At 42.4% G+C, this 19732-nt stretch overlaps 1 protein-coding gene and 1 non-coding gene across 2 annotated transcripts; one reads left to right on the top strand and one right to left on the bottom strand.

Annotated features, from left to right (window-relative positions):
• Nucleotides 1–574: 574 nt before the first annotated feature.
• Nucleotides 575–628, bottom strand: LOC129865602 (U7 small nuclear RNA). The gene has a single exon (XR_008761401.1). It is a non-coding gene; the product is annotated as a U7 small nuclear RNA (small nuclear RNA).
• A 9180-nt stretch (nt 629–9808) lies between these two features.
• LOC129852792 (nuclear factor 7, brain-like) lies at nt 9809–12601 on the top strand. Its single transcript, XM_055918449.1, has 6 exons — nt 9809–10245; nt 10455–10553; nt 10665–10895; nt 11030–11052; nt 11145–11263; nt 11583–12601. Exons 1-6 carry the CDS (start codon nt 9814–9816, stop codon nt 12146–12148), a joined length of 1470 nt encoding a protein of 489 aa, XP_055774424.1. The 5' UTR covers nt 9809–9813; the 3' UTR covers nt 12149–12601.
• The last annotated feature ends 7131 nt before the right edge of the window (nt 12602–19732 follow it).

Here is a 19732-nt window from a genome sequence, read left to right as displayed (position 1 = left end):
GTTGCATGAAGTAGACCAAGGTGCAGCTTATTTTATTTAAGTGAATACGCTGACAAAACAATAAACACTACAAAACAAACCGTGAAGCTAAAGGCTATGTGCCATAAACAAAGTCAACTTCCCACAAAGACAGGTGGGAAAAAGGGCTACCTAAGTATGGTTCTCAATCAGAGACAACGGTAGACAGCTGTCCCTGATTGAGAACCTTACCCGGTCAAAACATAGAAATACAAATAATAGAACAGAATACCCACCCCAAATCACACCCTGACCAAACCAAATAGAGACATAAAAAGAATCTCTAAGGTCAGGGCGTGACACTCATCTTCCAAATGGACAACTACAGTATTCCTGCTGTTAGGCAGCAGCTGTTTACCGCCAGTTCAATACAGAGGTTCAACAAGTACCAGTGTCAACCATTCTGAAACACTTCAAGGCCAAAATCAATCAATATAAAAAATAACAGAACTCAAGTTTATTATCCATGAATTTAATTACTTTAACCTGGGTTATACTCCCACAGAAGTCATGAAGCAGTGTTTTTGCAGACTGTAGTATAATAGTGGTTTATCTTAAGGGTTTCTCCTTGAGTAAACCTATTAGAGAAATACTAAAAGAGCAAATTCCCATTACATGTAGAACTGGAGTCTGAACAGAAACTGTAGTTCAGCACTCAGCTTTTTTCTATAACAGGAATGGAACATAATATGGTATATACTTGGCATGTAGGTTTCTAACTCATGGGTGGCACAAATTGGGATATGGGGGAGGGGAATAGGCAGGATATATGCAAATTGAATAGTGTAGTATTTACTATAGTGTTTTTTTGCAGATAATCATTAAGTATTTATTATAGTATTCTACAGCATTCTATAGTAGGTACTATTTTATTTTTTATTTAAACTTTACTTAACTAAGCAAGTCAGTTAGGAACAAATTCTTATTTACAATGACAGCCTACCCCAGCCAAACCCGGACGACGCTGGGCCAATTGTGCGCCGCCCTATGGGACTCCCAATCAAGGCCGGATGTGATACAGCCTGGAATAAACCAGGGACTGTAGTGACGCCTCTTGCACTCAGATGCAGTGTGTTAGACTGCTGCGCCACTCGGGAGTCCACACGTGATCGAGAGATACCACAGTGTGTAGTAAAATATTCTATAGTATACTACAGTTTACCACAGCATTCTATAATCATTGCTATAGTATTCTATAGTAACTATAGTATTTTTTCATGTGGGATATTTATTCTCTCTCTCTCTGTGTGTTTCTAGTTTTATGTAGTCTGGTGGTAAAAGCACCTAGCTGTATTCGTTTACTGTTGATGTTTGCAGATTTGTAATTGGGTGTTGGTGGCTAAGTACTGCTTGTTACGTCCAGTTACTGTCGGACCACGTTGTGGAGTTGAACAATATATCTAAAGTGAGAATTACAATTCAAATGGAATGTTTATTTATAGTGATCTTCAGTTTTGACGGTAACTATTATCATTGCTGTGATCATGACATTCATGGTGTATATTGTTTTCCTTATGTTAGAGGGGAGAACGTGATGTTGACCTGTCCAACGTGTGCATCTGTAGGAGCACATGGACAGTGTTGTAATCGTTAACCTGTTTAAAGACGAGATGTATTCTTTCACTTCATGCAAGAATGTCACTTTGACAAGGTTATTGTGAACTACTAACAAGGCTAACTTAGTTTGTGGTTTGTTTTGTTTTCTTGTTGTACAGAAATAGGCCTCTACCATTTTTTATGCACTTTGGCTAGATACACTTTGTTTAGTGATTGGATTCACGGATAAAGAAGAAGGTCCAGAGTTTATTCGACTCATTGCACTTTCGTTTCTGATAATTCAAACATATTCAGTAAGCAGGTTAGCTTAGACGTTAAAGTCATTCCTTATTATTGTAGTCTGTTTAAAACTGATTCAAATAACTTTCCAATGGATTCCGTTTCCATAACCAGGGACAGTTTTCAGAATAAACAACCCCAAAGATATTTCTGTGTCCTGTGCTGGGTTTACTTTTGCCAGGCTACACTTGTCACCATCATTTTGAGGGCTCTGTTTTTGGCTGGCATTAAGCAGGAGCTCAGCCTAAGGAAACGGCATATGAAAGGCGACAGTCTAGCGAATCCATCAGTTGTGGTTTCATCTCGCTGTGATATTCTCAGCCCGATTTCGAGATCTCAACATGAAAAAATAGGAAATGATTTCATAGAATTGAAACAAGACCATTGTTCTCTTGCTCACATATGGATGAAATCCCCGTGTGCTTAAAGCTGAAGTTGTAACGAGTCCGCAGACATTTGAATGGTGTCTTTGCGCCGCTCAGTGGATGTTTAGGAGAAAAGTATCGGTCGCAAGTTATATGAAATGGTGCCAATATTGTACTGTCGCTAAGTATGATCATATGTACTATACAGCCATGAGAAAGGTGAAATCTTATAGTTATAATTCGATTTGTACTATATTTAGAAATCATTTGTAATTTCAAGCTCTATTGCCCACTTTTTGAAATTGTCATAATATTTGTACATATGTACCTGAGCTTGTGTCCTCAAAAGTGAGTACACCCTGGCAATTTATAACTATTTTTTACCAGAAAGGTGAGTTCCAGACCTTTCGAGAACTTTCCCGCAGTATGTTTATGGCCATTTCATGAAAAATAATAACATTTTGGTTATGTCTATTTCGGCAGCAATCTAAATCATTCAAGTGGTTTTTAAAAATGTGTGCTAAAGCGTCAATAGAAAGCCTGCCTCTTTACACTAACGCCAGGAGCGCATCCAGCAGAACACAACATTTTGGAACGTTCAGATAGTAGAACAAACCTGCCTCTCCGACATGCGGAACAAGGAATCATGGCGGCTCTATTCATGGCGTTTCTATCGGCGACGTTTGACAACTGAACGCAACTGAACCCCTAGACCAACCCAGGCCACGGAGACGTACTTCTTATCGTGACAAACACCTGTTTCTTACTGCTACAGACACACTTTATTTGTCTGAAGCTTTCTAACTGTGTAACGTGGGAACTGATCCTTCTATGAACTCTACTGTATGTACTGTATCAAAACCAACAACTGATAGAGCAACAGCCATGCATCAAAGCATTACTCTTCGTTTCCAGTGGCCAGTTCTGCTCCACTTCATGGCTCTCAACCCTGGCAACTGTGGATGATACATAGCCCAGTCTTGGCTAATCTTAAAGCTTTTCAATAAAATATGACCTCATATTTCACTGTGAATTATTCATGGACGCTGTTCATAAGATCCGGGGGTTTGCGGTTCGGGCGTGAGCTGCTATTGAAATTCTCTCCATTGTTTTTCTCTCTTTTCCCCCAGACGTTGGAAAGGTCCATCTATTAGTGAGTGTCCTGCCCAGCCTCTCACCCATGGCCACAATTCATTTCAACATGTTAATAAACTTCCAGCTAGATTCACAGGCTGAGAAAGAAAACAAGCCTTTCACTTAATGCCAGTTCTATTACTGGGCTGCTGAGTGTATTAAATATTATACATTGGGCTAATATTCGATTGAAATGCTGGCTGTGCATGTCCACAGCACAGTGGCAAAGTGCCAGGGATCTGGGTCTGGATCCAAATGTATTATTATTATCAAACTATTCTTTATTGCTTTGTAAATGTGGGTTTTTTCTTGTGTGTGTGTGTGTTGGAATGGGTTCAGTATGATGGGAAAAGCACAGTGTACACAGCATTTGGTTGGTAGGTTTGCTTAGTGATGGATCGCTAGTGGGGATATCTGACAGAGGGGTTGTGTATCCGTTGGCCCTCGGAGATAAGTGGGTTCTAATGGTTGGTATGGCTGCAGTCCTTCAAAGAACAGGGTCAGGAACTGAGATCGGTAGCAGTCTAATTGTGTCGTGACACCTCAAACCCAGTGTCTCAGTGGAATCTTTTACAGTAATGTAGCCTGCATCCAATGAGAACATAAAGCACCAGCTTTATAATGTATTTACAATGTATTCATCCAGTCATTCATGTAGCCTCTCCCATCACCTAACATAAAGTACAAAGCATTCCAGAAGAACATATCGGACTCAGATTCTCATTATTGCTCCAGCAGTGAAAACTTATGAACAATAACATTAAACTCTGAAACCGAGGGGATTCAAAGCATCAACACAAACGTAATACATGTAATTGAAATGCATTGCTTTGAAGACAGCTGGTTGTGCCAATACATAACTGCAAATGAACTCAACTAAGCAGTTATGGTTTCAAACGTGAGTGGGGGACATGACATGAGCAACTCAGTAGATACCCCCAAACGGCATGTGTTAGCTTGTCAAGGGCAGACATGTGTCAATGATTCAGAGGAGAAACAGAGCAAACATTTGAAAGACCACGTACAGTAGCAGTTCTCCCCCTTAAACTCTCCACGAGTCCTCCCTCTTGGTGGTTTAGTACTGAGACTGCCCAGTGTGGCCAGGAGATCTATTCACTGTTCCCCATCTCTCCCACATGAGCAATGTTTCTGTCTCCTGCCTACCGTATGGAAGAAAGCTCCACTCCATCATTCTCCACTCCATTTTTCATCATTTTCCCCCAGACCCACACGTCAGCTAAAACACAGAGGCACACACTTTCACAACGGCATGTACACACACACACACACACACACACACACACACACACACACACACACACACACACACACACACACACACACACACACACACACACACACACACACACACACACACACACACACACACACACACACACACACACACACACACACACACACACACACACACACAGCGTTTGCTGGTTGTAGCTTAACTTTGTAGCAGTGCTGCTAACAGTGTATTTCAGATTGATTGTTTCTACGTTGACAGGTGTTGATTAATGAGCTGGAGCATATGGTGTGACGATATCAGGTGCTGGGACTACTGCAGTGGAGGCCATCACACAGTACACACCAGTATTAGGCTGTATCAGGTTGGGCTTTACATCACTCCTCAGTCAGTAGTGCTGACATCACGATATCAGAGAGAGCGAGCGAGAGAGATACACTCCCCTACGGATTGTTAGGTTCTAAACAAACAGAGTAAAAACTAAAATGGATGAATAGGAAAAAGTATGTTTATTCACCCACTGGGTCAAACAGGTGCAAAGACAAAGACATGTTTACACAAGCACATGTATTTATACCCTCCTACTAGGCGGAGTCAACTCCTTGCCCATCTAGACAGCCAATATGTCTCTGTTGCTAAGTCAGGAACTTAATTGGTTTCCTATTACTGGTGGTCATGGCCCTGCCTCAGGCTAGAACCTTCGTGGGTGTGGAAATGTGTGTGGGATAGAACTGTTCCTTCTCACTTCATCTGACCTGACCTCGGGCTGAATTCCTCGCTCCTCCCTAATCCACGGCTGCCCTACTTTATCAGTGACTGAAACCAGACTGTTGCCCTTTGCCTCCCTCCATAGGATCCATGAGATTTAACAGTAACAAATACTCCCTGCCTCCCCCCATTGTCTCACTCAGTTACTTTCCATACACATAGTTATTATCCACCCTCCATTGACACCAACATATACTTTCATTATACATGTAAAGTAAACAATACGTTCTAGTATGGCAACATGAATAAGTATATTTCAAGCTAGAATCCAACAGTATGTACGTGTGAGGTGACAGTACAGAAAGTCACTTTATTTGAGGGCATTTTCATACGGTACATATTTGATTTACCATTTAGAAATGAAAGCACTTTATACATCTAGTCCCCCCATTTGAAGATGTCATAATTATTTGGACAAATGTCACTTTTAGTGTATGAATAAAGTAGTCGAAGTAGTATTTGGTCCCATATTCCTGCAATGACAAGCGTGTGACTCTACAAACTCGCTGAATGCATTTGCAATTTGTTTTGGTTGTGTGTTGGGTTCCAACAGGAACTGAACGGTGAGTGATGACTGGAGTAATGGTCTTTCTACGTGAGTAGATAAGATGCTTCTGAACATTTCTAAATAAATCCAGATAATGCAATGGTTAAGACAAATCGCAAATGATTCATGAATAAGGATGAGTGAGAATGTTACAGAGGCTACAAAAAGGCCTGCTAACCTCTCACCACGACCAATAATGGGGGAGATTAGGGGGGCTGGGTGGGGGAAAGATCTTTGTCCGTCTGTAACTTTCTCACTCGTCATCAATTCATGATTCACTCATGATTATCATGGTAACATCCACATTCATGTAAAAGTGTTCACAAACATCTTCTATTCTTACAATTAAAAGTGAGTCCAAAACAACACATTATTCACCATTCACTTATTATTGGACAAAACATAATCTGAAACACAACCAAATCAAGCTGTAAATGCATCCAACACGTTTGTAGAGTCACACGATTGATGTAGTCATTGTGTGCAAGGAATATGGGACTTTTGACTACTTTAATACACTATAAGTGAAATGTGTCCAAAAACCTATGACATCTACAAATGGGGGGGGGGGGGGGGCTAGATATATAAAGCGTTAATTTCTAAACGGTAAATCATATACGTATGAAACTACCCTAAAATAAAAGTTTTATACTGTCACCTCATATGAACATTTTTATCTCAAATTCCAACACCTAGTCAGTCATTTCGTGTTTCACAAGTCCTCGCTCAGTCTCTCACTCAACGGGATGTGGGATTTATAGAAGACCTCCGTCCTATTGCAGCCACCTCCATCACTTATGATGAACCACAGGCTTCACTATATCAGGCCCCTTACAGAAGTGCAGCCTTGTTCACTACTGAGGGCTGTTATTAGGGAATAGTACTCCTGTGATGGGGAACGCAGAGAAAGAGAAGAGAACAAAGGAAAGAGAGGGAGAGTAGACGAGAGCGGGCGGGTAGGGGGGAATAATGAGGCCTTGAGCTGTGTCACATTGCAGAATTCACACTTAGTTGAGAGAGAGTTGCGTGATCTTTTTCAGACTTTAAACGAGGCCAGAACATACTCTGTGGTCTTAGACTCATCAATGTGTCGGTCTGATCGTCCACTGTATCAAGATATTGTCCGTTTAATGCCTACTCCATTCTCCTGTGTCCCAAAACAGGATTCTATAAGTATCTCAGTTGGAACTATTTATGCCAAATGATCTGAAGAGAAGTGATGAACCTCACCCTAATAGATCCCTAATACTACCAAAGAGGAACTTAAATGACCATTCCAGTGGTAGTGGAATCAACAGACACAGAGTTTGACGAACGCCTTCGTTTCTGGAGCAGTTGGGGAAAGAGAAATTACTCAAGGGTGGAATGGAACATTTGGGTATAATTAGGGATCAGTGGCAGAGAAGGGGAAATAAGAATTTTGGCTGAGATAAAGAAAAATGAGTAGTTGGAAGACGGACAGAGGACGAAAGAGCCTGTGATAGATTGCATCAGAAACGTTTAGGTATCCTATTTAAAAGAAATATGTGACTAGACACAGTATTTTGTAAAAAAGTTTATATGATTACATGCTCTCTTGTCTGCCTAGAGCTGTGCCCTAAAAAGTAGCATGGGATTTCATCTGCCAAATAATCAATATTAACTTAATAGCCTCTTAAATACAGGTAACTGCCAAAATAATGGAAACTTAAATGAGGGATACAAAGAATATTGAAAGCAGGTGCTTCCACACAAGTGTGGTCCCTGAGTTAATTAAGCAATTAACATCCCATCATGCTAAGGGTAATGTATAAAAATGTTGAGCAGGCCATTATTTTGGCTACCATGACTATGCCCCCCATAGGATGACAATGCCCCCATCCACAAGGCACGAGTGGTCACTGAGTAGTTTGATGAGGATGAAAACGATGTAAAACATACGCAATGGACCTCACAGTCACCCAATTGAACACTTATGGGAGAGTCTAGAGCGGTGCCTGAGACAGTGTTTTTCACCACCGTCAACAAAACACCAAATGATTGAATTTCTCATGGAAGAATGGTGTCGCATCCCTCCGATAGAGTTCCAGAAACTTGTAGAATCTGTTCTGGCTCGTGGTGGCCCAATGCCCTATTAAGACACTTTCTATTGGTGTTTCCTTTATTTTGGCAGTTACCTGTATGAGCCCCAGTCATCATCCCTTGTGATTGACTACAATACAGCAACCATGTAGCAGTCCTTTACCACCCCGGTTTGATAGCTTTCACAACTGAATGTCAGCTACACCAAGTTATATCTATTTAGATCTATTTATACTTTTTGAAGTAATGTTATGGCACCTTGGTATTGCTTGTACACTATGGACAATGTCAGTGTCAGTTGGTATCTCTGTGAGCCAACCCGTATGTTTTTTTTAATTTTTAATTTTTTTATTTTATTTCACCTTTATTTAACCAGGTAGGCTAGTTGAGAACAAGTTCTCATTTGCAACTGCGACCTGGCCAAGATAAAGCATAGCAGTGTGAACAGACAACAACACAGAGTTACACATGGAGTAAACAATAAACAAGTATGTAAAGAGTATGCAAGCATGACTGAAGTCGCTTTGGATAAAAGCGTCTGCTAAATGGCTTACAATGTATTACAGTGGAAGAAAATGATAAACGCAACATGAAAAGTGTTGGTCCCATGTTTCATGAGCTGAAATAAAAGATCCCAGAAATGCTCCATACGCACAAAAGGCATATTTCACTCAAACATTGTGCAGAAATGTGTTTACATCCCTGTAAGTGAGCATTTCTTCTTTGACAAGATAATCCATCCACCTGACAGGTGTGGCATATCAAGAAGCTAATTAAACAGTATGATCATTACACAGGTGCACCTTGTGTTGGGGACAATAAAAGGCCACATTAAAATGTGCAGTTTTGTCACACAACACAATGCCACAGATGTGTCAAGTTTTGAGGGAGCGTGCAATTGGCATGCTCACTGCAGGAATGTCCACCCGAGCTGTTGCCGGAAAATTGAACATCCATTTCTCTACGATAAACTGCCATTCTAGGCCCACCCATGGCTGCACCCCTGTCCAGTCATGTGAAATCCATAGATTAGGGCCTAATGAATTTATTTCAATTGACTGATTTCCTTATATGAACTGTAACTCTGTAAACATTTTGAAATTGTTGCATATCGTGTTTATATTTTTGCTCAGTATATGCAGTATATGTAATAGTCACCAGCTGAACATGTGAAGCTACTTTGAGCCTGACGCACCGTCAGGTGCTATGTAATGTTGGGTTGCAGTTCAGTTGGAGCTGGGTTGACGAAATTCTTTAACTGGTTCTTACTCTCAAAATTCATGTAACTTATAACCAATCACAACAGACCAGAATCACCTCTTAGAGTATGAGCTTTTTGAAGTTGATTTGACAATGTATCAGACTGGCAATTATGGCTGAGGCTGTTAGCACAAACATTTCAAATCAGTGCCAATCAGTAATTATTTTGACACGTCTCATAACGTAAGTCCTAAAACCTTATTTTCATCAAACGTTCCTGCAAAACTACATCTAAAACCGCAGTGTACTTTGTATCTTTTATATATGACAGCTTGGCTGTTTCTGTTGGGTTTTTGTTGTTGAAAGACTGATACAACAACATGTGCCAAAGGAATTACTTAATTGCTCTGTCCTGGAATGAACCAGATAAGCTGGATAAACTTTGATCACAGGTAGGGCCTTAATGGTATTTGATAGCATTATAAACCTAACTTCCCTGTAGTGGGTTGGTGAAAAGGAATAGAAAGGGATAAAGGACACGGTTGTAATGACACATGTACACATGTACAGTCGCTATTTCATACTGTATTCTGAAGAGAATGGCCTTTACCTAACTTCATCTGAGGAAGAGGATGACCCAGCAGGGACCTACAGCAGCTATGGAGGGTAAGCTCAGCTGTCCCATCTGCTTTGAGTTCTTCCAGGACCCAGTGAGTCTGAAATGTCAACACAGCTTCTGCCGCAGCTGCCTGGAAACACCAGCATGGATTCAACAAAAGGAGCGCGAGTGCCCAGTCTGCAGGGGAAGGAATTCCATAGACAATATCCAGCCCGCAATGTCTAATATGAAACTGAGGAACATAGTGGAGGCCTACCTGCAGAGAGAAGAGAAGAAGGGGAGTGGGGGGAGAGAAGTGGGTCTTGTGGTGTGCGCCAGACATAATAAGAAGCTCGGGTTCTTCTGTGAGGAATGTGAGGAACTTGTTTGTGATGTGTGTGTGGAGACCGAGCGGCATGCCAAGCATAAACACCAGCCAGTGAAGGAGGAAGCGCAATGGCGTAAGGTACTGTGCTATAGCTGGAAGACAGATCTACTTGCAGTCTTTTCCTCTTGCTAACCGAATTGCATTTGGTATTAGATAAAAGTAGCAGTACAGAATAGCTGAGAAACCACCAAATCTAAAGTATTTTTTACTTCGATCCATCCTTTTTCTACTGTTACCCCTCCCTACTTCTCCACCACTATCCCCACTCTTTTCCATGATCTACCCAGAGGGAAATCACTTCATTGCTCTACAATCTTCCTGAGAAACTGGAACTGGACATAAAGCAAGCGAGAGCCTCAAGAAAGCGTGCAGCACAATACATCAAGGTATGTTGCTAGCTAAATTACACAATATTACAAAGACATGCGTACTACAAAGATATTACATAGACATGTACCTATGTAATATCTGTCTTGCTGTACTGTTCCATCTTCCAGACTCAGGCCCAAACCACAGCAGGACAGATCAAGAGTGAGTTTGCGAACCTCCACCAGTTCCTGAGAGTTGAGGAGGAGGCCAGACTGGCAGCTTTGAAACAGGAGGAAGGGGTGAAGACAGGGTTACTGACCGAGAGGATCACCCGTCTTTCCAGCAACATGGCCTCACTCTCCGGGAGGATCTCAGACATACAGACCAAGATGAAGACAGATGACATCTCGTTTCTACAGGTCACACTTTATTTTGCATGTCACAACTGCTCAATGTACTGAGGCTTTCTCAATCAAAGATATTATTCTGCACTGAGGCGTTCTCAAACAAATGTACTATTCTGTACTGAGGTCCACACGTGTTCTTGTTTCAGATGTACAAGGACTTGAAAGACAGGTACGCAACATTACAATGATCATCAATAGTCAAGTATCTGATCAGTCACCAACACTATTATCATAAAATGTCTGTACTGTCTGTCATTTCAGGGCCAAGTATACATTGCAGGATCCAGAGCCTGTATCGGGGGCACTGATAGACGTGGCCCAACACTTGGGAAACCTGAGGTTCAATGTCTGGAAGAAGATGCAAGAGATGGTGCAATACAGTGAGTACAAAGTTTTATAAGCAACAACCCACGTATTTGAGGTCATTGACTTGCTTCAATGACGCAGCAAAATGATCAGTCACTAAACATTATAGTACAATATCCAGGCTCCAGTGTCAGTCATTCATGCTATGAATCACGACTGAAGTAACAATAAAATGAGCTAGTCTGATTACTGACAATAAAACTGATGAATGTTCTGATTCCTGAATGACAAACTACTGACTCACGTTCTGTTCATACAGCCAGAAATACAGTAAACTAACATCCATGTATCTGACCTGGTGTCCAACTAACCTGTCCACTCCCTCTGTCCCAGCCCCTGTGACCCTGGATGTGAATTCAGCCCACCCTGATCTACTGATCTCTAGGGTCCTCCTGGAGGTGAGTGACAGACGATCGTCCCAGCCTGTGCCTGATAACGCGGAGCGATTCGACAGCTCAGTGAGCGTGCTGGGCTCTGAAGGCTTCTACTCAGGCATTCACAGCTGGGAGGTGGAGGTGGGGCCTAAGAAGGCCTGGACCCTGGGAGTGGCCAAAGAGGGTGTGGCCAGGAAGGGAAATGTGATGGTCAGCCCAGAGGGTGGGATCTGGGCGATGGGGCTGTGGAATGGGGAGGAGTATAGCGCTGGAACCGCTCCCCTGGGTACCCCTTTGGTCCTGAGTAGGAAACCCCAGAACGTCAGGGTCAAGTTGGACTATGAGAAAGGAGAGCTGTCCTTCTATGACTCCAGTGACATGTCACTCATCTATATGTTCGAGCAGAGGTTCACAGAGAGACTGTTCCCCTACTTCTCTCCCTGTCTTAACTCCGATGGCACTAACCCTGGAGTCCTGAGTATCTGCCCTGAGAAGGTGTTTGTGACTGTGACACCTGCTTACTAAGGATATTATCTGGTGAGACTGCTTTACGATCACTCACCGAAGTGTCTGTCTTGGTAAAGTCTGTCACAGTGACTCTAGTGGTGACAGTGATGTCTGTGACACAAATGTGTATTCCGAAACTTTGTCTGGGGCACTTTCCTGTTAATTAATTTATTGAGAGAAAGTGTCATGAATTCTCTACTTTTTTTAGTGTTTTGTTCAATAAAATTACACTTAGAAAAAAAGAGTTCCAAAAGGGTTACCTTTTCGGTTCCATGTAGAACCTTCTGTGGAAAGGGTTCTAGATTAAATCTAAAAGGGTTGTACCTGGAACCAAAAGAGGTTATTCAAAGGGTTTTCCTATGGGGACAGCTGAAGAACCCTTTTTGGTTCTAGATAACACCTTTTTTCGAAGAATGTACACTCGTGGCCAAAAGTTTAGAGAATGACACAAATATACATTTCCACAAAGTTTGCTGCTTCAGTGTCTTTAAATATTTTTGTCAGATGTTACTATGGAATACTGAAGTATACTTACAAGCATTTCATAAGTGTCAAACATGAAGTTGATGCAAGGAGTCAATATTTGCAGTGTTGACCCTTCTTTTTCAAGACCTCTGCAATCCGCCCTGGCATGCTGTCAATTAACTTCTGGGCCACATCCTGACTGATGGCAGCACATTCTTGCATAATCAATGCTTGGAGTTTGTCAGAATTTGTGGGTTTTTGTTTGTCCACCCGCCTCTTGAGGATTGACCACAAGTTCTCAATGGGATTAAGGTCTGGGGAGTTTCCTGGCCATGGACCCAAAATATCGATGTTTTGTTCCCCGAGCCACTTAGTTATCACTTTTGCCTTATGGCAAGGTGCTCCATCATCCTGGAAAAGGCATTGTTCATCACCAAACTGTTCCTGGATGGTTGGGAGAAGTTGCTCTCGGAGGATATGTTGGTACCATTCTTTTTTCATGGCTGTGTTCTTAATTGCTAGCAGGGCAGAGATTTGACAAACTGAGTTGTTGGAAAGGTGGCATCCTATGACGGTGCCACATTGAAAGTCACTGAGATCTTCAGTAAGGCCATTCTACTGCCAATGTTTGTCTATGGAGATTGCATGCTCGATTTTATACAGCTGTCAGTAACGGGTGTGGCTGAAATAGACAAATTCACTAAGTTGAAGGGGTGTCCACATACTTTTGTATCTATATTGTATGTATCGTTTTTTGAACTGAAAACGTTTTGAAGTTAGAATAAAAGCAAAAAATAGAAAACTATAAACACATTTCCACAAAAGTTCAATTTCAAATGGGAGATATTTGGATATGCCAATGCTCTTGGACCGTTAGAGCTACAAACGCCAAACCAATGTTGACACACAAACTGACTCAACTTAGCTTGTAAAAAGATTGTTGATAGCGTTTGTACTTTTGGAACTCTAACCATTTTCAAAATAAGGAGTATGAACAAGAACGCGCTCAGTTTAAACGTGCAGTGAAGTTCTCTATAGCAACAGCAGCTGTCCATAATGCTGTGGATGGTCAAAAAACCGATTAGTCTGTTTTTAGGATCCATCCAACTACATCAATATCTGTCAGGTGTGTGTAACTATACAATCTTTCTGTTCAATCAGGAGTCCTTAAACAGTACACTCGCACAACTTGTTCGACAGGCCATGAACCCCGCCAGCAGAGCAGCTGTCTATACCGAGGCTCATGATAGCATCTGAAGATATACTTTATGGTATAGGGCATAGAGAAGACCCATCATAACGGCAAAGGCGTTGGGGACGTCCCGCAGCTCATGGAGGACGATGTGCTCTTCTAAGATCACCACAACGTAGATGATTTCCTTGAAGAACGCATCTTCTCCACCATTTTCAGTCACGATTAGTATTCTGAGGTTCACCCCCTTTGTGGTCTGCTCTTCTGGATCAGTGGGCTACAGGACAACACAAAACAACCAATTACTAATGTACACATAGCCCAGAGTAGATTAGTCACAACACTTAACGTGTTGTTAGAATACGCTAAATGACTTACCAATGTGGAGGAAGCTTATTCACTTATGAATTACCTTACGCATTGGACAGCTAGCAAGGAGTATGAGATTGCAAAATCAGGGCTGTGGATGCCCAAAGAGAAAACCAAGGACTTATAGAAGTTCCTCCCTCAGGAAGTGTGGGAGGCCAAGTAAAACAGCAGCTCTTCTATTCTGGTTGGAGTTCCGCAATAATGAGAGAGAGGGTGTTGGTGAGAGAATGGGTGTTAGTGAGAGAGGGTGTTAGTGGGAGAGACAGCATGAGAGAGAGAGAAAGTGTGTGTGTATTAGCGAGAGAGATAGAGTGTGCGAGAGAGAGAGAGGGGTTGGGGGTAGAGAGACACTTACGTTATGATCAAGAGAATGTATAAGACTATGATGTTCGGCCATTGTTGGAGCCCATGCTCTGCACAACCAGGAAATCTGGGCTTGTCCAGCGAGGAAGGATTTATTGAGGTCAGTGGAGACAAGGTGGTTGAATTCTGCATTGACATTTACAGAGCAAAATATGATGAAATGGTTATCATACTACATATGCAACAAACTGTAGAAATTGTTGGGAAGGGATTGTAACGCCACAGCCAGTTTGAAAAGGGGGACACTAGCCTACCTTTCTCTCTGTAAACAAAGCTGGCCATCTGGTTTTCACATCAGACACAAGTGGCTCATCCTGAATGATGTCCTTTCTCAGTAGGGCAAACGTTTTTCCCATCAGCAGTTCATCCGCTTTTTATTTTTCTCCTCTAGCAAACTGTTTCTCTCCTCTTTGTTTGTTGTTTTTGCTTGAGGAGTATCTGGCAAGAAATTCACCTCTGATTGCTTGTTTATTTTTTTAAACTTTCTTTTGTCTCTGCCATCAACCCTTGACCTCTTGTTACAATTCACCATAAGCTCAGGGCATCCTGTTATGTGCAACTTCTGACGATAGTTCCCATATTGAAAGTTCAAGCTGAATTTCCAGGCAGACCATCCGCATAATGGTCCTGGCTTTTTCAGGCATGGGTGTTTCTCCACCAGAGCTTTGGCAACACCTTCGACTTGTTTTTGTGATGGGTATGGCTTGACGTCAAACATAACACCTGCTACTTTTTCAAGAATTTCTGTCTTCATATTCTTGGAGACTGGCAAAAGGGGTCCATTCCATAATCCTAATTTCCATGTCTGAGCTTCAATTCAACGTCATAGTTAAAGGTGGGGAAGAGACATGGCTCAGGCCACTGCTGTGCACGGGAGGAAGGTGAGAGAGAGTCTGATATCAACTAAATACTGCCAGTGTCCAAAGTGCCGCTGTCTGAACGCTCAGAGTCAGGTGGTGTCTTAAGCATTACCTTCAGGGTTGCTAATTTTCAAATAATGGATCTTTGAATTGAAGTACGACGTCACCTTCCAAATCGAGCTTGCTCTTCAGTGTTGACTGCAGTTCTTCCACAGTCTCTGGCAGACTTTCAATGGTAACTCTCCTGATGCCATCAATCGCACGTTTGACTCGAAGCAACATGATTGACTTCAAAATATAATTAATTCGTGTAATCACATTATAACAGAAAGACACAGAAATGGAATGAAAGAGAGAGGGTTAGGGTTAGAGAGAGAGAGACTGGGAGTGTGATAGGGAGTGAGAGAAACAGATACAGATTACACACTTGACAGGTCATGAATAAATTGGATGGATCCTGCGCCAGGAAGTGTGGACGGCCGAGTGAAACAGCAGCTCTTCTATTCTGGTTAGAAGTGAGAAAGACGGAGAGAGAGAGAGAGCGAGGATGAGAGAGATAGTGTGTATTAGTGCGAGAGAGTGACTGTGTGAGAGAGTGTGTGTGTGTTTGAGGAGAGAGGGAAAGAGTGAGAGAAGCACTTACATTCTGATCAAAAGCGCATCTCCTCCACCATCTGCAACGATGAGAGAGAGCGAGAGATGGTCCAGCAAGAAAGGATTTCAGGAGGTCAGCGGAGACGAGACGGTTGAATTCTGCATTGGCCTTTATAGACCAGAGATAGATATGCCATTTTGTTCTATGTCTTCCGCATCTGTGGCGGAAGGTGGCCGAGCTATAGCGGTGTTTGTCAGACCATGAGACATCCCGAAAACCTCTGTAGCGTCTGAACGGTGTGACCTAGAAACTAATATGACCGCTCTATGGAAATATGAGACTCTCACGAACACGATGGTGTTCTCTACACAAGTGTCACGTGACTCATCTAAAGGTAACCCATACAAATGAATGGAAGTATGTAGGTAGTTTTGTGCCAACAAAAAAAGGGGGTAAATATGCACCGAAAGCTTTCTACTAGTCCTTGTGAATAAATGATATGTTTGTGTTATACCTGGCCTGTTTGTTCCCATGCCCCACTTTTAAAGAACCTGTGTGGGTTTTAGATTAGTCCCGAGGACCTCACCTCACGTATAAAAAAGGTGGCGCAGTATCGGCTATAGGAAAGGTTATTTATGTCCACGTTATAATTGCTCAAGGGCCAATTGTACAGGATCCAAAGCCTGTATTAGGGGCACTGATAGACGTGGCCCAACACCTGGGAAACCTGAGGTTCAAGATATGAGAGAAGCTGAAATACAGTGAGTACTAGACCAGAGCAAATTTATCGTTAACAGATCAGTAGACGTTTTCGAGTACCACACGTTAAAATGTCAATTGTATAGCACACCTGTTTGTGTTTCCATCCAGCCCCTGTGACTCTGAGCCTCAACACTGCGTCCCCATGGCTCTCTCTCTCAAATGGGTTCTGGCTCCATGGCCCTGAGGGATGGGGGCCAGTACAGCACCTGTACCATGCCCTGGACCCGCCTCACTCTGAATAGGACACCCAGGAGGGGGAGCGTGTGTCTGGACTATGACGTGGGAGAGGTGACCTTCTACGACCCCATCAAATCTATACATTCAGTGACATATTTAAAGAGCCATTGTTGCCCTATTTCTATCCCTGTGTGAGTGAGAGGTCACAATACTGAGCTGCTGAAGATATGCCCCACCAAAGGGTCAGTGGAAGGGAAAACCAAGTCAGTTGCACATCTGAATGGATTCAACTGAAATGTGTCTTCCGCATTTAATCCAACCCCTCTGAATCAGAGGTGCCCCGGGAGCAGGTGTTGTTGGGGGTTAACTGCCTTGCTCAAGGGCAGAGCGGGCAGATTTTTTCACCTTGCTGGCTCTGGGATTCGAACCAGCGACCTTTCGGTTACTGGCCGAACACTCTTAACCCGCTAGGCTACCTGCCTCCCCTTAGTCAATGCTGTGGGTGATGCATTTTCTATTTCAACATATTTGCTAATGTATTACTAATATCCATACAGTATGTACTACAATGTGTTATCAACATTTATAAATAGTTATATTCATGATCTATACGTAGTTAATGTTAGTTCATTAAAGTTATTAATAAAGTGTTGCTTGTCAACAATGAGCTAGGCCAACCAAAGGCGTGAAGTCTTATTATAGTGCTCCAAGAGCCTCCAACGGATAATGCAACAGTCATGTGATGAAATAAGATACCGTGTCCTTACATGGAACACATTTTAGACACCATTCTTTAATCCTGCAATCCACCCGCCTTATCCAACCCTTGACGTACAATGTGTGTACGCCGCATCTGTTTGAGTGCATGTGACCGCGTGGGTGCATGTGTTCCTGTCGGAGCACACGATACAGTATACAAGCAGAGGTGCTCTCAACCTGTCGTAGACTTTCAACCTCAGACTCCTCCATTGCTAAGAGAACTCCTCTGATGAGAGCAACAATGAGAGCCTACCTGGTCCTGCTTCTGCTGCTCCCTCTGTCCACAGGTAAGTCACACTTACTTCACGCTTTTAAGTTCCTTGCTGAACATAGGTCATTGCCGAACTGCTTCCTTCTGTCCTGTGCCAGTTGTTATTGTTGCCATATCAGTCGCTCAGTCCTTCATTTCTTGCTCTGTGAAGATGCAGGTGGAGATGAAAGTGGTCATGGGCCTTTCTCTCTTGCGTTTAACTTGTGGGCTAAAGGTAAGAGTCTAGTTTGGTGATGCACGTGATGCACGTTTCTTCTTAGTGTGACCTAACCAGTGTGGCCTAACCAGCACCACATCCTCCTCTTCGTTTGTGCTTCAATAGGTACTTGTTTTGGGATCTCCCACAGTCAGATGTTTCTGATGGTATATGTCCAATGACTTCCAAGTAAGCGTCTGAGACATCGGTTGTTGAGTGTTTGTACTTTTTAACAGAGCTGCTGGTGGTTCACCATGTCTTAGACCCGTCAAGGAAGATGGGCCTCACATTGGTTAGAAATCTCAGTCTTTGGTTTAGGTTTTATGCCGTTCTGGCTTTACCGATTCCTGCTTTCACATTCTTCATCGGTTGATGTTGATTTGAAGTCCGATCGAAGCTGATGTTGCTTGCAAGAGGCGAGACGTGTCCTGCATTTTTTGTGTGTTTGTGAGAGAGTGGAGCAAGGTCATCCGCAAAGTCCAGATCTTCCGGTTCACTGTGTGCCTGTTGTATTTTGGGTTTGCTTCTTGAATGATCCGGTAAGCATGCCTGTCGGACCTACAGTTCCTTCAGAAAGTATTCGTACCTTTTGAATTATTTCCCGTTTTGTTGTGTTACAGCCTGAATTCAAAATGGATTATATATATTTTTCACACATCTACACAATACCCCATAATGACAAAGTACTCAAAAATAATTTGGGGGCATATTTACTGAAAATGAAATACAGAAATGTCTCATTTACATACATTTTGACACCCCTGAGTCAATACATGTTAAAATGCCTTTGTCAGCGATTACAGCTGTGAGATCTGGATTGTACATTATTTGCATTATTCATTTAAAAATTCTTCAAACTCTGGTCAAGTTGGCTGTTGATCATTGCTAGACGGCCATTTTCAAGTCTTGCCATAGATTTTCAAGACGATTTAAGTTAAAACTGTAACTACGTCACTCAGAAACCTTTGGTCTCATGGTGAAATCCCTGAGCGGTTCCCTTCCTCTCCGGCAACTGAGTTAGGAAGGACTCCTGTATCTTTGTTGTGACTGAGTGTAATTAATAACTTATTTAAACCTTTTATTTCACACAATGCTCAAAGAGATATTCAATGTCTACTTTATTTTAGGTGCCCTTCTTTGCTAGGCATTGGAAAACCTCCCTGACCATTGTGGTTGAATCTGTGTTTCAAATTCACTGCTCGGCTGAGGGATCTTACAGACAATTGTATATGTGGGGTACAGAGAGAAGGTAGTCTTTCAAAAATCATGTTAAACTCTATTATTGCACACAGAGTGAGTCCATACAATTGTATTATGTGACTCGTTAAAGACATGTCTTACTCCTGAACTTATATAGGAGGATGTGATTGAACACTTTCCCTGGTGTTGACCAACATCCTGAGGTAGATTTTACACTCCCTTAGATCTCCTTTCTTGGGTATTTTGAGGTCAAACACATGACCCAAAAACTCACGTACACACAGCAGCTCACACACACACATGTAAGTACAGACATGCGCACGCACACTCACATGACTGAATTCCTGCTCTGTATCATTCATAACAATGCTGGCAGGAGATTGTAGTCATTTC

This window comes from Salvelinus fontinalis, chromosome 1 (genome assembly GCF_029448725.1).
Source record: "Salvelinus fontinalis isolate EN_2023a chromosome 1, ASM2944872v1, whole genome shotgun sequence".
In the NCBI taxonomy this organism is placed as follows: Eukaryota; Metazoa; Chordata; class Actinopteri; order Salmoniformes; family Salmonidae; genus Salvelinus; species Salvelinus fontinalis.
Note: the sequence above shows the minus strand (reverse complement) of the source record. Positions and strands in the feature narration are given on the sequence as shown.